General features: G+C 32.9%; 1 protein-coding gene across 4 annotated transcripts in view; it reads left to right on the forward strand.

Moving 5' to 3' along the window:
- The window catches only part of DDX4 (DEAD-box helicase 4), a 53771-nt gene extending 36562 nt beyond the window's left edge, over positions 1 to 17209 (forward strand). For all 4 annotated transcript variants that reach the window (XM_031965168.1, XM_031965162.1, XM_031965155.1 and 1 more), the window contains 6 exons: positions 810 to 976; positions 6289 to 6434; positions 12871 to 12970; positions 13714 to 13984; positions 14134 to 14247; positions 16541 to 17209. In XM_031965168.1, coding sequence (XP_031821028.1) covers positions 810 to 976; positions 6289 to 6434; positions 12871 to 12970; positions 13714 to 13984; positions 14134 to 14247; positions 16541 to 16627 — 885 coding nt within the window. In that variant the 3' untranslated portion in view covers positions 16628 to 17209. The remainder of the gene's footprint in view (positions 1 to 809; positions 977 to 6288; positions 6435 to 12870; positions 12971 to 13713; positions 13985 to 14133; positions 14248 to 16540) is intronic.
- Positions 17210 to 18511: the final 1302 nt, after the last annotated feature.

An 18511-nucleotide genomic window follows, 5' to 3' on the forward strand; every position in this document is an offset into this window, starting at 1 on the left:
CTAACAAATATTGTTGTGGTTTTATACTGGAAGAAAGCTTTCATAGTGTTTAACTCAGTTTCTTATTTTTTTTCTTACTTCTTTGCAAAGTAAAGGCAATTCTCCGTGATATGTACTTAGCTTATTAGGTCTTTATATGGGGTCTTATGAAGGAGGAAGGTGTACTAAAACTCCTAATAGGTAACTATTTTGAATCTCTGAATCAAGTTACATTGCATTTTACACACACACACACACACACACACACACACACACACACACACACACTAACTTAGAAGTAATTCATCACTTTTTTTTTTAACTAACCATCTATGTATCACAGAATCAGGAAAATACCTGACTTGAAATATATATTATTTATGTTTCATTCTATATACCATTATGCTTTTGTTAAGGATTAGTTTTCTCTTTTCATAGATAACTTTTTTTGAGAATATTAAGTTTAGTGAAGAAGTTAGCTGGTTATTTCTCCAGATATTTTCTGTAGCAATTTCCACAACAAATCTTGAACTTTTCATCAAATTTAACCTGCAAAAATTTACAAATCTACTTTTAATTTTCCTTTCCCCATATTACGATAATTGCTGCTGCTTCTTTTTTTTCTCTTTTTTTTTCTGTTTTAAACATTTTGCACATTGGCTTCTGTGAGAGTGAGATTCTTGGTAGTTCCTGGATGGTGAGAGAATGGGATGCTTATTTGGCTTATTACAAGATAATTCTGGGAGCCTAAACAAAAATAAACTCTTTTTTTAGGTTAATGTTTTAATTTAACCAGTCATAAATGTTTTTCTTTCTGTCTTTTGGAAAAGATTGGCCTCAGGCAAGTCAGATATTTGGTATTGGATGAAGCTGACCGAATGCTGGATATGGGTTTTGGCCCTGAAATGAAGAAGCTAATTTCCTTTCCAGGAATGCCATCAAAAGACCAACGTCAAACCCTGATGTTTAGTGCTACTTTTCCAGAGGAAATTCAGAGGTAAAATTTTTTGTTTTAAAAATAGCTTTGATATATTCATCAACATTTTTATGAACAGTTAAGTAGTTTATCTTAACAATTTTTAAAATTTTAGGTTTTAATGCATCTTTAGTTTTAATTTATAGATCAAGCACATTTCTGAAAAGGTAATACTTAAGTGTATCTTTTTATAATTACCTTCCTTTTATAATTTCAGAGATCTTTGTTTCCTTCATTTCTGCTTGTTACTAATAACATTATAGTGGAAAATAATAACTGGCATATATATATATAGTGCTTTAAAAGATTGAGTGTGTTAGATATATTTCATATAAGCCTTATCATAACCTGTAAATTATAAGTAGTATATATAATTTTCCCCATTTTTGAGATGAGGGAATAGAGCTGCAGTGGTTTAAGTGTTGTGCCTAAGGTGCTTAAATATCAAGTCTTTGGATTCCAGATCCTTTTCTCTTTCTCCTATGTGGTGTTCTTTTTCCAAAACATAGCCAGGTGATAAAAGTTCAGATCTTTTATTGTGTCCTTCAATATTGCCCGGTTAGATCAGAGACCTATCTCTCCGCTTGGTTCTAAGAGCTCCGTCCGAATGTCTCCAAATCCAAAGGTTTGTCCTTCCGACTCCAGCCAGCACCAAGGTAGAAGATACAATGAATTTCTCTTGCCTCGAAGATAGGGCTTGTGGGCTTCCTCCCAGAGTGCTCCTCTCCGACCCCTGGCAATGTTCCCCAATAACTCTCTCAAGTGGCTCACTGGAGCTGTATTTATGCTACTTCTCCGAGAGTGGGATTATGGAATATCTCCCAGCATGCTCTCTGGCCCTAAGAGAGATGTGAATTAGGATATCTCATACTGAGCCATACTAAGCCCTGAAATCTCCCAAACGTGTGAACTCCATTGAGTGCTTAGATACTTATGAGCTCTCTAAAGGTGTGAACACAAGCATCGTTTCTATCAGTTGTACTTAGTACCTTGTTTCAAGTTCTGCCCCAAAATATCTCCTTCTAAGATCAAATCAATCATATAGTAGAACCATGCTAAATTAGACAATTATTGTCTCTATCAACTCTAATGGCTTAACAGTTTGTAAAGATTCCAACACTCCTATAACCTCAGCTGTGTTGGTTCTAGGCTTCTTCCTCGTGTTAGTATTGGATCTGTATAAGATTTTCTGGTGCATCCTTTTCTTTATGAAATGTAAACATTTGAAGAACTAATCTGTAAACATTCCAAAAATAAGTCTTATGTAACATATATAAAATAAATGCTCTGATTCTGCATTCTTTTATTATTCATTTGTATAAATAAGGTTAATACCTTAATTTCTTCACTCTGTCAGACTTCCCTTATAACTTTTGATTTTGCTATGATAGGGTCAGAATAGTGGGGAAAAAATGTCATTCACAGTTTTTAAATCATTGTAAATACTGATTTAACTTTTGGTTCAATAAAAATTAACTTTCATGCATTGACATATTTCTATTTTATTTGAAAAATTCAACCATTTAATATTGAAGTTCTTTCTGTATTTGAAACCAGAAGACAAAAGAAGTGTCAGCTAAATGGAAGTAGGGTTTTTTGCAGGCTTTCTTTGGAGAAGCCAATAAAGAAAACACTAGAGTAAATTTCAAATTGTGCCTAAAAGCAACAAGAAATATCATTCCATTGACACTCTTGATAATTTCATTTGGCAGAGGATAGAGTAGTGAAATATTATGAAGAATGTGACAAGATTCTCCAAAAGGAATCATTATATACATTGATAATTTTTGTTGACTTCATCATGAAGATGGAGACTGGGAATCCTGAGAATAAAAAGTAACTAGAAAATGATTCTGAATTAAGAAAAAAAGGAAATCTGTCCAAGGCTTGTAGAGTACTCATAGTCATATATCATGAATATGGGTTTTTTTTTTAAGGGACTTTTTTGGGAGGAGGTATTCTTAAGAGGTGATTGATAACTTCTTTTTTTCTTACTTTTCTTTCTATCTACTAGATCTTGGCAATTTTCCTTTATATAAAATTTCTTGAAATATAGTGTCATGGTGTATAGTCTTTTTTTTTTTGACACAGTGACACAGTGATTATTAAATTAACTCTTCTGGACCAGTTTTCCAGGTCTTTTCTTTTTGCTATCTTATAAATAATTTAAATTTTCTACTTATAAAATTTTTAATTTCTTTATAATATTTTTTGCTGTTTCATGAAGTCGTTAATTTCTACTTTCTCTGTTCACTTTTTCAGCAATTGTATTTCTTAGGGTTAAGTTTACTACTTTCTCTTCTAAGTTATTTTTTCCATTTTTTTCTAGTGCATTTATTAAGTTTTAATTTTTTTCTAGTTATGTATAGAATCTTTGTAGTAAATGCATTCTTTTTCTTTTGAGTCTCTGCTGGCAATTATAGTATTAGACTGCAATAATTTTTTATACTGGATGGTATTTTCTTTGATTTAGTCATCTTTTCAGCTTTAGTTACTGAATGGGGGCTTTGCACCAAGGGCAGGCTCTTCTGATTCTTTGCTTTGGGGAGAGAGGAGGTTATTTTGTGTTGTCTCCTTGGACTCTAATATTTACCTCTACCTGATGAAGTTAAAATCAACTGGTTCTTTCAGGATTAGAGTGATGGATTATCAAGACCTTCTCTGCCATCTTAGAACAGAGTTTTAGGAACTTTAGAGTCATTGGCTTTGGGCTATTCGAGTTTGAGGGCTTGGGGACTGCACTGACTCCTGACTATTGTTTTTTTTTTTTTTTTTAATTTATTTAATAGCCTTTTATTTACAGGATTTATACATGGGTAACTTTACAGCATTAACAATTGCCAAACCTCTTGTTCCAATTTTTCACCTCTTACCCCCCCACCCCCTCCCCTAGATGTCAGGATGACCAGTAGATGTTAAATATATTAAAATATAACTTAGATACACAATAAGTATACATGACCAAAACATTATTTTGCTGTACAAAAAGAATCAGACTCTGAATTATTGTACAATTAGCTTGTGAAGGAAATAAAAAATGCATGTGTGCATAAATATAGGGATTGGGAATTTAATGTAATGGTTTTTAATCATCTCCCAGAGTTATTTTTCTGGGCATAGCTAGCTCAGTTCATTACTGCTCCATTAGAAATGATTTGGTTGATCTCGTTGCTGAGGATGGCCTGATCCATCAGAACTGGTCATCATCTAGTATTGTTGTTGAAGTATATAATGATCTCCTGGTCCTGCTCATTTCACTCAGCATCAGGTCGTGTAAGTCTCTCCAGGCCTTTCTGAAATCATCCTGTTGGTCATTTCTTACAGAACAGTAATATTCCATAATTTTCATATACCACAATTTATTCAGCCATTCTCCAACTGATGGACATCCATTCAGTTTCCAGTTTCTAGCCACTACAAAAAGGGCTGCCACAAACATTCGTGCACATACAGGTCCCTTTCCCTTCTTTATAATCTCTTTGGGATATAATCCCAGTAGTAACACTGCTGGATCAAAGGGTATGCACAGTTTGATAACTTTTTGAGCATAGTTCCAAACTACTCTCCAAAATGGTTGGACCCGTTCACAACTCCACCAACAATGCATCAATGTCCCAGTTTTCCCGCATCCCCTCCAACAATCATCATTATTTTTTCCTGTCATCTTAGCCAATCTGACAGGTGTGTAGTGGTATCTTAGAGTTGTCTTAATTTGCATTTCTCTGATTAATAATGACTTGGAGCATCTTTTCATATGACTAGAAATAGTTTCAATTTCTTCATCTGAGAATTCTGACCATTGTTGTTTTAAGCCTTTTAAGGTTACCAACCTGGAGCTTTCTGATAATCCTGGAGATTTTTCAGGGCAGCTTTTGCTCTCTTTGCCTTTGGACACAGCCTAGGAACATGGTGTTTCCTTAGTCATTTCTGGTAGCTTTGGAAGTAACTGAGTTAGGGGGCAGTTTTGGTGGCAGGACTTTGCCTGTCTTGCTTGTGTGTGTGTGTGTGTGTGTGTGTGTGTGTGTGTGTGTGTGTGTGTGTGTGTGTAGTTCAGGGGAGAAAGAAATCACTTACTGTAGTTTCTTCTTAATAGATTTCTTGATAATTATTCATATAGCATGGACTTTTTTTTTCTAGTTATTTTGTTGGAGTAGGTATATGAGAGCAAAGTGGTCTGCCTCCTATTCAGATGACTATTAGCAGGAGATATCTTTCACATATTTTCTTTTGCAAAGAAATAGCCAACATTTTTGTAGTGCCTACTATCTGCCTGCCATTATGCTATACAGATATCTGATTTTATCCTCACAGCAATCTTGGGAGATAGGTACTATTTTAATCTCCATTTTTCTCTTGAGGAAGAAAAGTTAGCTACATACGCAGAAATGTTCTATTTGTTGGATCAAAAACTCTGAAATTCCTTTATCTGCTTAAAATCTATTATCATTTTATCTCTGCCTCAGTCTTTCTGTCTCCAGGACTGGCACTCTATCCACTGCATTACTTAGTGCTAATCTTTATAATTACCAAGGGTTTAAAAATTTTCAGATCTAAAGACCTTTTGCTCTCTGTGATGTTTGATACTGTTGATTGACCACTCAGATCTCTAATAGTTTCTCTTTTCTGAATTTTCTTGATACTGTTCTTTCTTTGTTGTCTTTATGCTTGTTTGGTTACTTATTAGTTTTCTTTGCTTAATCATGTGTTTTACACCATTTAAAAATAGATGTATCTCATAACTTTGTCTTGGGTCCTTTTTTCTTACTTTCTATATTCTTTTATTTGGTAACATCATTTTTTTTTTTTTTTTTGTGCTGAGACAATTGGAGTTGTGACTTGCCCAGGGTCACACAGCTAGAAGGATTTGAATTTGGCCCTCTTGATTTCAGGACTGGTGCTCTATCCACTGCGCCACCTAGCTGCCCTGCTCATAACTATTTATACAGCTTTTTTTTTTTTTTAATTTTGTTTTTGTAATTTGATTTAGGTTCACCTTAGTTTTTATGATGAACTATAAGCTAATTTTATGTGACTGAAAGTGACAGTTATCTTGTAGAACTAAGTTCCGAAAGTTATTTGGTATTATTCTTGTCCTAATTTGATTCATTCTTTCATCTCCAGTTTTTATAATGTTTACCCCTTTAATAATTAACTTTTCAAATAGTATTTGATAAATGTATTAACCAACACATGTTTATCTGTGATTGAAATAGAAACAGCCCATCTAGTACATTTTTAACTAATCCTAAAAGAATACCAGAGTAAAAATTATTATGGAGTGTGTGGGGGAAGAAACACTTTAAAGATTAAATAATTAAGGTTTTTCTTTCTAGATTGGCTGGAGAATTTTTAAAAACTGACTATTTGTTTGTTGCTGTTGGACAAGTGGGTGGAGCTTGTAGTGATGTTCAACAGACTGTTCTGCAAGTTGGCCAGTATTCAAAACGTGAAAAGCTTGTGGAAATTCTACGAAACATAGGTAATATTTGATATACTTACTCTTTGTAATGAATTTAGTCTTAAAAATTTACTGACTTTAAGAAATATTTAAAGATCTTGCTACATAATTTTAAGAATAAAATATTTGGATTTTGATTCCCAAATAATCTTAATGTTTCTCTCTATATATTTTAAAGAAAAATGCAGATAATTTCTGCTTTCGTTTTTCAGATTGCTTTGAAGTCTTTGAATAAATGTGGTGATTCAGACTCAAGATTCAGAACTTGTTTCTGCTATCATGACCAGTTGTATATTTCTTTATTCCATATTTCTTTCAATTTGAGTTTTGATCTGTGAAATCATTCTCCCCTGAGAAATAATTATCCCTGAAAATGGAATTTCTAAACTGTCTTGATATTGAACCATATCTTGTTCACTAAAAGCTGCTATCTTGATTATGCTTTTGAATCCACTCCCTTTCTCTCCCTTCCCTTGCCCCCCCCCCTCCCCATGAGGGCCCTTACTTACTACTTATCTCTTTTCTAATCTTTCTATTCTGTCTTTTTTTTTTTTTCCTTTTCAATATGTATAAATTTTCTTTGTGTTTGAGGTGGGATTACTCACCTCTACTCCTTTGGATACTGACCTCTACTCCTTTGGATACTTTGTCTGACATTTTATTGTCTACATGGCATTCATTTTCTTATTTACCTTGTACAATTTCTATCTGTCCTCACCACTCTCTGAATGTTTCTTTTAAAGCCACTAATTCTGACAGATTTTTCTTGTTCTCTTTGTCTTTATGTACTAAATATATGAAGATTCCTTTGAGAATCATCTAGTCCAATACCCTAATTTCACAGATCTCTCAATAAAAATTCATTAAGCATCCACTGTTTGCCAGGCAGGTCCAGAGAGGTTAAGGAACTTGGTCTGGCTGCTATTTATGCCTGAGATGCATGCCTTTCTCATTTTTGCTTCTTAAGAATATCTATGGTTCCCTTCAAAATTCAGGTCAAATTAAATTTTCTATAAGAACTTTTTCCTGATCTCCTCTCCTCCCTCCCCCAAGCTGCTACTGTCCCATTATGTTGAATATATTTTATGTGTACATTGGTGGTGGTTTTTGAAGAGAACCAAAATGACATCACCATGTTAGAGTTGAGTTGCAGCATGTCAGACCACAAACTTAAGAGTGCTCTGCCATCAGTCAGACACAGATAATCCCTATGAATGTTTGGGGTGCCTTCTCTAATTTTGTGCGTTTTATGTTTCCTTTGGGCTACTTCAGTTCTGTTTTGCTCATAGAACACAGCACCTTCTCTGATAAGGACACACCACGCTGGGTAGTCCTGTGCCAGTGCCTCCCATGTCATACAATTGATTCTAAAGTTCTGAAAAGAGAACTTGAAGGTGTTCTTGTACTGCTTTTTCAGATCACCTTGTAAGTGCTTGTCCTATGTGAATTCTCCATAAAATATTTTTTTTTTGGCAAGTACTCATTTAGCATTCGAACAGTATGGCCAACCCATTGTAGTTGTGCTCGGTGCAGTAGTGTTGTAATGATTGGCAGTTTGGTTCGAGAAAGGACCTCAGTGCCAGGTGATCTTCAGAATCTTCTTAGGACAATTCAGAACTTTTTGTTTTGTTTTGTTTTGTTTTTGCTGAGGAATTGGGGTTAAGTGACTTGCCCAGGGTCACACAGCTAGGAAGTGTTAAGTGTCTGAGACTAGATTTGAATTTAAGTCATCCTGACTTATGGGGTAGTGCTCTATCTCCTTTGCCACCTAGCTGCTCCCAGAACTTTTTTTTTGCCCAGACAATTAACAATTAACATATATTCATATACATGTACAAATATATATATGTGTGTGTGTGTGTGTGTGTATATATATATATATATATATATAATGTGTCTGCTAAGTTGCAAGCACTGTGCTAGGTGCTTGGTGAAATATAATAAAGCAAAACAGCTTCTGTTTTCAAATAGCTTATGTTCTTTTTTGGGAAATAATATGCACATATATAAATATTTTTGAAACACAAGAATTATTAGAAATGAAGGTGAAGATGGAGACCCTTGCAAGCATAAGGGATATCCAGTGTAAAGGCAAAGAGATTGGGAAGTGTAGTATCAAAGAAAGAACAATAGTATTACTAGATAAGTGTGCTGATTTGCAGATCTAAAAGAAGAGATAATTGTAAATTCATGAGATAGCCTGGAGAGAAAAGCAAAGAGGACCCAGAACAGAGCTTTAGGATACACCTACATTTAGGAATTCATGAAGATGATGATCCAGTAAAGCAGAATGAGAAGGCATGGTCACATAGCTGGCAGCAGCAGGAGAGAATGCTGTTATGAAAACCCATAGAGATGAGGTCATCTAGGAGAAAAAGTGTGGCCTATTGCATAAAGTGCTACAGAAAGGTCAAGAAAAATAAGTTTTGAGAAAAGGCCATTAGAGTGGTTGGTCATTTTAGGGATCACTGGTAATTTTGGAGAGGAGTTATTTTTCTGTTAGAATGAAAGCTCATCAAGGGTAAGGCCTATTGTGTTTTTTTTTTTTTTTTTTTTTTTTTTTTTTTTTGCCTGTATATCTTGAATCTATTCTTGACACATGATAAAACTTAGTAAATGATTCTTGATTGATGTTTGACTAAGGTTACACCAAGTAATTGACAAATGGATTAGTTTAGAAATATGTAAATGATTTTGAAAAAATCTAGGAGAAAGCTACAAAATGTTTTAGGTAAATCATGTTTAATTTACTTTTTTGTCTAGCAAGACACTTGGGCTAAGTGACTTGCGCAGGGTCATACAGCTTATGTAAATATTAAGAAGACAAGCTGTTTTTGCTTTTTTTTTTTTTTTTTTTACTCTTCTATTTTATTCTTTTCTATTCTTCTACCTTAATACCAGAATTTCATAGAAATAGCAGTTTGGTGTTTCTTATAGTTAAGTGTTACACTAGTTTAAAATAGTATATACTTGGCACCATTGTAACTTTTTAAAGTTGGTATTTAATAACCATGACAACAACAAATTATGAAAACAGCATAAAAATGTAATCTAAAATTAAATATGAATGATAGTTATACTATAATTGGCTTAAAAACATTTTGGCATGGCATGATTATTAAGCAAAATGACTATTTACCTTTATATATAGTTAAAATATTTTCTAGGAGAGAGAGAATTTACTGGGTTAGGGAATAGTTCTGAAGCCCCTCTGAAAATCTTTGAATCTGTAATCCATGAGTTTCTATGCGATGAAAATTTTTTCACTGATTGTCCTCTAGAGTAGTTGTTTTAAAAACCTTATCCTTATTACCTTATTATATCAAATCTGATGTGTTTTGAATCAGAACAGGGAAGAAATTTGGATAGGACAGTAGACTGGGCTTTCCATGATTGGAAAATGAGAGTTTTTTTCTTATTGGGAAAGTGATGAAGGAAACTTTGGCATTGTGAAGGAGGGAGAATATTGATTTCCCATCTTGCTTTTGAATGATGGCTTTTATGTAAGGGAGTAAGTAAAGTTGAAAGTGACTCCCTTTTAAACTCCCTTTCAGTTATTTGACGCAAGGGAATAAAACTATTCACCTTTCACATTATTAATAAAAACATATTCACATAGAACTAGTTTGCTTTTCCCATCTAGTTGGAATAAGCAAGATAATTATGTAATATGGGACAGCAGAAATAGGGCAGTTTTGTGGGACTTCTGGAAAATAACAGTGGTATGGAGATTAGAAAGTAGTGACAGAAAAAAAGATTAAATTTTGCCTATGGACCAAGTATAACTGATGTATCACTTCTGGAAATGAGAGATTTCCCTCTATTAATAAAAGTAGTTTTTTTCAGTTTGTCCTTAGATCTGCCTTATCCCTCTTGAAAAGCCGTTAATCCTTTCTAGTTCACTTGACTCAGGTCTAGGTTCTACTTGTTAAATAGAAATCATGTGGAGGAATATGTACCTTGGTAGGAAATAAACTCAGAATATTAAACATATTAAATTTTTTTTGGAGGGGGCAGTGGTTGCAGGGTTACGGTAGTAGGGAAATTGAGGAGGAAGAGGGGTGGTTTTTGCCCTGAAGGAGCTGCTTATTATTTAGATGAAGAGGGAAAAAAAATCATAGAACATGGTTAATTATGTGACCCCTTGTATTTTTTAAAGTATTATAATTAATGGCAAAAATACTAAGTACTTTAGCAAGTCAGAGATATGTTAAAATCTTATTTTTATTTAACTTCATCAGAAATTGATTGGATTTTTATTTTTCCATAGTGTCAATTCATATTCTTCACAGTTCATAAGCAGATTTTATCATAGATGTTTTTCAACATCTTATTAATGATGATTTTTAGCTCATGTGCCAAGAATCTGTTGGAGAGGATAAAGTAGAAAAATTCTATAAACAATTTGATTAGATCCTTAAGTATTCTCTCATACTCACTTGATTTCAATGTACCTAATGACAAAGGAGAAAACAGTGGAAAAATACAGTTAGGATTAAGGGATGAAAGAAGCAAAAAACTGTTAGGCTTCTTAAAAGCCTTGTGCCTATATATTACGAATTCTTTCTTTTGACATAACAGTCAGGAAATCTTGAATATGGCAAACACCAAGTATTCATACTGAAATGGATCTGTGATCTCATCATTTCAGGAGTTCCCTCCAACTCTGAAGGAAAAATCAAGTGGATGAAAATTGCCTGTTGTTGAGACTAACATATTGAGTTGGGTGGTTGACCTGCAGGACTGTGGGATTGACATTGCAAATGGATATTAAATTAGACTCAGAATTGAGCCAGGAGGAAGAGAGTGAGTTCAGTTGTCTTTGGAAGATTGTCCAGTTTTGTTAATGATTCCAAGATTTTCCCAAAACAAAGACTCATTTTTTAAACCACTACAGACTAAGCCAGCATTACCCATAGGGGAATGGAGAGCCACTTGGTGGGCATGAGCAGATTGCAGCTCATTACAGATTAAGAATTATGCAGAAGTGGTATAAAAATGCCATCATAGCCAAGACAGTTCTAGAAGACTCATGATGAAAAATTCCAACCACATCCAAGAGAAATGATAGTCTGAATGTAGCAAAGCATATGATTGACTTTCACTTTATTTTTCCCCTTGGTTTTTTCCTTTTGTTTTGGTTCTAATTTCATAAGATAAGTAATATGAAAATGTCTTTCATTATTGCACATACTATAAAAATTTGTTTACTGTCTTAGGGAGCAGGTGAAGGGGGGATGGGGATAGGAGGAGGGAGAAAATTTGAAACTCAAAATTTTATAAAATTGAATGTTAAAAATTGTTTATTTGTAATTAGAAAAAATAAACTATTAAAAAAGAATGTCATCATAGAAATATAGGGATGAGATTGGGAGAGGGAGATATTCTAGTCACATAACTAAGAGACAGTCAAAAGAGTAAATGAATGAAATCCTATGGCTACATTGGATTTTACAAATTTAAACATTTTAAAATCAGGACAATATAAATTTAGATTGTTAAATATCTTGAGTTTAATTTTCATCTTATTCCTATTTATTCACATACTAAGATAAAAACCATTTTCCTAAATGGTTTTTATATTTTTAGATTGGCTCATAAGGTGAAAAACAGAATTTGTTTTTGCATTTTTTTATTAAAATCTATTAAAAGCTGTTTTTAATGCTTCGGATAAAGAGATTTAAACATTTTTGACTAGTTCACTGGTGTTAATTTTCAAAATCTTTGAAAATTATCAGCAAATTTTTTTTGAAAGTTTGCCCTTGTCAAACTCTCCCTTTTGTTTTAATAGTTGATGTTACTGAATATTAAAATAAAGGTTACTGAATTTTAAATTTAATTAAAATTAAATGTTATTGAATATTAAATGAGCTAATGACAAAATATATCATCTACTTCCTTTCTAAAAGGTTAAATGAATATAGTTTTAAATGGCCTGTACTGTTAGAATGTCATTCCATGGCATTTTTGATAGTTCATTTATCTTAAAATACCTTGATATATTTTATATTGAATGTGTCTTTTTGGCTTTAGGGTATTTAATCAGAAATGACAATTTAAATTTCTTAAAAATTTGCACATTTTTTGTTTAAAAAAATTTCAGCTTGAAGCATTTTAGGTATCATATAAATTATATTATAGCAGAGGAAAAGCAAAACAATGTCACTAGGCAAGTGTTCATAACTTAATGTTGAATTTGTTTTAAAAAGTTTTGATAATTACATTTAATTATAGTTGGTTTCTTATGTAATTCTCTGTATTTTGCCCATTTAAAAACTTTCTGTGTGCTTAGTGTGTTGTTCGCAATATAGTAGGGTGCTTGAAATGTTTTTGATATGAGAAGAAAGGTCCATAGGTTGCATCATACATAAAAAATTTAAGAACTTTTGCTTTAAGGACTAATTGTGCCCTTTATTAATTTTGTATTTGGATATTGACCTGTTATGTTGCTTTGTAGGTGAGGAAAGAACAATGGTGTTTGTTGAAACTAAGAAAAAAGCAGATTTTATTGCAACTTTTCTTTGTCAGGAAAAAATATCAACAACAAGTATTCATGGGTAAGTGAAAACTTTTTTTTTTTTTTTTTTTTTTTTACCACCTATAATGATAATTAATTATAATTGAGTGGTGTGGTGGCCTTAACTCCATTGAATTTAAGCTTTTGACCCTGTGGTATTTTATTTCCCTGCCTTCTCCACACTAAATTTAACTCTATTGATAATAGGACGGCTTGAAAACATTTTTTACTATTAACTAATCCACCTTTTATCATTCAGTAAAAGATTACTAAATAACTACTTGGTTTTTGGTGCTGGTGGCATAATAATAAAGAATTATACAATCCCTAATTTTAAGGAATTTATATCAATGCAACAGAACATTAATTAATGTTAAATGTTTATACTTAAAATTGGACTCAGGAGGCAGCATTGGTACAGTGTAAGAAATACCAACTCTTGAATTAGAGAATGTAGGTTCAAATTCAGTTTTTTGCATGTCTGCTTTTAGGTAAAGCATTTAACTTCCCTGAACCTCATTTAGTTCCCTCATTTTTGATTGTATGACCTTTAAAGTCCCTTTTAGCTTTATAGCTATGATCCTAATCTCAGAAATGTTTCCTAAGAAATAATTAAATAAAATTAGCTTATGTCACTAATTATAATTTATATTATATGTTAGCTTTCTCATTTGCAGCGTTTCATTTTAAGAGTCAGATTACTTGAATGTCAGTTTTTTTTTGACTTTTTAAAAAAGCTGTTTTAATATATACTACTTTCTCTTTCTCTCTTTTTTTTCCAAGTGATCGGGAACAAAGGGAGAGAGAGCAAGCTCTTGGGGATTTTCGATGTGGAAAGTGTCCAGTTCTTGTTGCTACTTCAGTAGCTGCCAGAGGCCTAGATATTGAAAATGTTCAGCATGTCATTAATTTTGACCTTCCTTCCACTATTGATGAATATGTTCACCGAATTGGACGTACTGGTCGCTGTGGCAACATTGGCAAAGCTATTTCTTTCTTTGATCCAGAACCAGATAGCCACCTAGCACAACCATTAGTAAAAGTGCTGTCAGATGTAAGTTTTATTTTAAACATATAAGAAATTGCTCATATCATATGATGTAAAATTTAAAAGTTTTGAGTACATGTGAAATAAAACTCAGGATATAGGATCTATTCTGATAAAGATAGTAATTGCTGGTTTTAAGATGTGTGTTTTTTTAGGCTCAACAGGATGTTCCTGCATGGTTAGAAGAAATTGCTTTCAGTACATATGTCCCTGGCTTCAGTGGTGGTACTTCAAGGGGAAATGTGTTTGCCTCAGTTGATACTCGAAAGGTTTGTTGAAAAAAATTATATTTCAGAAATATTTTCAGTTAATTTAGTTGTGGGTGTCAAGTCTTGCTAAACTGATGAAAATGACATGAATATTGTTGTATAATACTTTTAAACAATAATACATACATACAGATATATCTGCTTAGATTCTTCCAACTTATTGAAATCACAGAATTTGAGAGTTTGAAAGACAGCTCTGAGCACATTTGATTTATCTTTTAAAAAGAATCTTCTTTATAACGTAGAAAAGTTGTCTGTCACCTAACCTTTCCTTCAAAACCTAGTTAAGAGTTAACAGACTATTTTCCAACTTAGTCTATTTCATCTTTGGATAAGTCTCATCATATAGGAGGGTTTTCTCATGGCAAGCCAAAATTTGCTTCTGTAAATTTTATCCATTATTCTTGGTTCTGCTTTTAGGCAGGAAAAAAAGAACAAAGTTAAATCTCTTTTCTAAATGACAGTTTTTCAAATACTTAAGGACACCTATTTTGTAAATCCTTCTTTTCTTCTCCAGATTAAATATTTTACATTTCCTTTGATTAAAAGTCATGTGGCATGGAATCCAGGCATATTACCATATATATTTCTCTTCTGGATAGTATCCATATTAATTAGCAATATACTCTTTAAATCATGGTACCCAGAATAGAATATGGTATTTCAATTATGTTCTGACAAGGGCAGAGAATAATGAGACTTTTTTACAGCTCATGATCACATTAGTTTTTTTGATTGCCATTAAAATACTGTTTTTTGCTGTCTAATAAAACCCCTAGATCTTTTTGTTTTTTTACTGGAAAACTGCTCTCCAACCATGTCACAGAATTTGTGAATTGTAAAGGACCTCACCAATCTCCTAGTCTAGTACAGACATACAGGGAATCCCCATTAAAACATTCCCGGCCAACCTGTACTTTAAGAAACTAACCACCTCTTGAGGCAAGCCATTCTTTTGGGCGGCACTCTATTTCTTGGGAAGAATTCCCTAACCTAATTTTGCTTCTTCCATTGTCTTTTGGGCCAAATAAAACAAGTAGAAACTCTCTTATGTGGGACAGTCCTTTATGTACCAGTTTCTTCAATCCATGGGATTTTTACTATGCTTATTGCCATTTTTTATTAGATTTATTTATGATTTATTACATGTTTATTCATATTTTTTGTGACCCAATTGAAATTTGCTTCCCACAAAGTCTAGGTGTGTGTCAGACCATGCTTAGAATTCCTTTTCTTTATCTTAGAATATGATCATTTATTTCTCTTCTTCCCTCAGCCCCCTTTTTTTTTCTTTTCTATTCTCTTTTCTCTTTTCTTTTCTTTTCTTTTCTTTTCTTTTCTTTTCTTTTCTTTTCTTCTCTTCTCTTCTCTTCTCTTCTCTTCTCTTCTCTTCTCTTCTCTTCTTCTCTTTTCTCTTTTCTCTCTTCTCTCTTCTCTCTTCTCTCTTCTCTCTTCTCTTTCCTTTCTCTCTTCCTCTCTTCTTTTCTCCTTCTTTTCCTCTTCCTCTTTCTCTCTTCTCTCTTTCTCTTCTCTCTTCTCTCTTCTCTCTTCTCTTTTCTCTCTTCTCTCTTCTCTCTTCTCTCTTCTCTCTTCTCTCTTCTCTCTTCTCTCTTCTCTCTTCTCTTCTCTTCTCTTCTCTTCTCTTCTCTTCTCTTCTCTTCTCTTCTTCTCTTCTCTTTTCTTTTCTTTTCTGAAAGCGATCCATTTCTTCTTACAAGGAATACAATTTCCCCATTAGAATTTCTTTGCCTTTTGAAGGATGAAATTATCAGTTAGGCAAGTCAAGAAAATTATTACAATGTTTTTGAGAGAGTTAGATGAGGAATTTAAGTTGTTAGGGGTTAGTGCTTATAAAGTTTTTGTAATGTTAATTTTCTATTTTCTTAGCTGGCAGGAAAAAGAAATGTTAATTTAGCAACATCAACCTTGTTAAAACCTATTTCATCTCTGAAATCCTATAATAGGGAAGACTATTTGATTTTTGACCATAATTTTAGAATATTAACTTTTTACTGCACTTGATATGAATACAATTATTATTGCCTGTTCATTTAAGAAGGTACTCAAGGGCCAAAATGGTTAGAATTTTTTAGACAAAATTTAACATTTATTTAACTGTTATTTAATCTTCTAATTTAAATTGAACCTGTGTCCAATTAGAATTAGTGAGGTTTAAATTCTATTCTAAATTGTTGGGGTGGGGTAAAGCTTCTCATTCTGGGTTAGGGTGCTATATTGTGAGATTGAACTAACAGGATAGTTTCACAATTTTCTTTTTCAATTTCTTTTGTAGAGTTACCAAGGCAAGAGCAGCATGAACATTGTAGGGTTTTCTTCTGCACAAGCTCCAAATCCAGTAGATGATGAGTCATGGGATTAAAGCCAGAATTATTCAAGTTCCAGATATAGTTTTGATGCAGTGAAGATGGTTTTGAGTTTTGAGTTTTAAAGAAAGTATCACACTGTTGGTAACTCCCTGTCCATCCTGTAATCTTCCCTCCTTTTAAAAAATAAAATTCTTTACTGGCTAGTTATGTGAAATGCTAAATGTTGAAATGTTGTAGTTACTAATACAAATGGTGTTTACTGGAAAGATTTAAGCATTCTAAATGTCATGTTTGCCTCTATTTTATTATTTAGGAGTTCGACATGTTTCATATCTATATTAAGTCTTAAAATATTAATAGTGCTTTTTGAGCCTATAAAATAAGCAAGAAGATGTGAAACATTTTTGATTTAAAAATTATTGGGTCCTTTTTATTTTTCCTTAAAAGAAACCTTTAAAAGCAATAGTGTAAGATTCAGTGATTTTGATTTAGATGATTAAATATACGGTGAAGTTTGTTAAATACTTGAAATGTGATCTCTGTACCCAATGACATGACAAATGCTATTACTTTTTGTAGTCTCTCTGCTTTCCTTGTAAACGTACTGAATAAAAGTCCAAACACAGGTTCTTAGATCGCTGTTTTACTGCTTTAAATTTGAATGCTAATTATAAGTGTTGAAGTAAGGAGAAAGGAAACTACTTTTCATCCTCCTATTATATTTGATTCCAAAAGAAGAGGACTTAAGGAAGATGATTATAAAGAAAAAGGGAATCATTAATGATTTTTTGGAAATTGTCTCTTTTTTTGACCTGAATTTATCTCTTAAGTTCACGATTATCACCATTACCTCTATCAAAAGGTAGAGGTATCTGGTAGAGATCAGATAACTATAGATAGAGGTCAGAATTTCATGCTTATTAACTGGTAGAAAAAGATAGATGTAATTTTATAGTGATGGGATGCTAAGTATGACTTTTTATGATATTTTAATAATACCTATTATGTAGACTTAAGAATCTCAAAGAATACAAGATATTGTTAAATTAGTTCCTTTTAGATTTTTCACAGATGTTCTGCTTTGATCTCCCCTAGTAGAGTTCTCAAAAGTTGTGCCTACAGAGCAGAAGTTCTGTCAGCTCTCGTGAAGCTGGAAAATGAACTAGTGATAATTCTATTCTGAAAGGATGAGTCTAGCTCAGCAGAAAGACATTACCAAAATTTTGGGAAATCCATAATGAATTCTATATACAAACACACAGCTCACAGCTTCTTAATCAGATAATGCGACATTTCATGATTTTGAGTGGATATAAACAAAAATTTTGTAACCCTTAACTCAAGGTGCTAAGACCAAATATTTCAAACCCTGAATTTGGGTCAGGTTGGATAATATTCCTGTTTTAGCTAATCATTTTGAGACTCTGGTGACTTGAGAAGATTGAAAGTAGATAACTCGAAAAGATAGGTCTCCTCAGTTATTAAAAAAACCTCAGAACTTGAGCTATTAGCGTGTTACCTTCTTTTCCACATGCATATAAGAGCTCATCAGTGTGGAGATAACAAGATTTTTCTGAAGCCCCTGGTCAACTATTACAGAATATCCTGTTTGAGCACAATTTCTCCAGTCATCATGGAGCTGGCTGACTATACTTATATTTAAATAAATCCGTTGGACACAAGTTAATACGTGAATTGTCTTCTCTCATTTTTATTGCATGATACTGCCACATAATTGCCTCTTTAGATAGCATTTGCTACTTAATACTAAAGAATACACCTCTCAACCTCAGAAAATTAACTTACTGAACAGTCTTTGAAAACTTCAGTAAATGAACCAAAATTATACAAAATAGTCTCTTTACAAGTGATATTTGGAGGGAAGTTATTTAATTTTGGAGTGAATCCTGGGGCAAATCAGACCTGGTTGAGATTTG

Source organism: Sarcophilus harrisii, chromosome 1 (genome assembly GCF_902635505.1).
Source record: "Sarcophilus harrisii chromosome 1, mSarHar1.11, whole genome shotgun sequence".
Classification (NCBI taxonomy): Eukaryota; Metazoa; Chordata; class Mammalia; order Dasyuromorphia; family Dasyuridae; genus Sarcophilus; species Sarcophilus harrisii.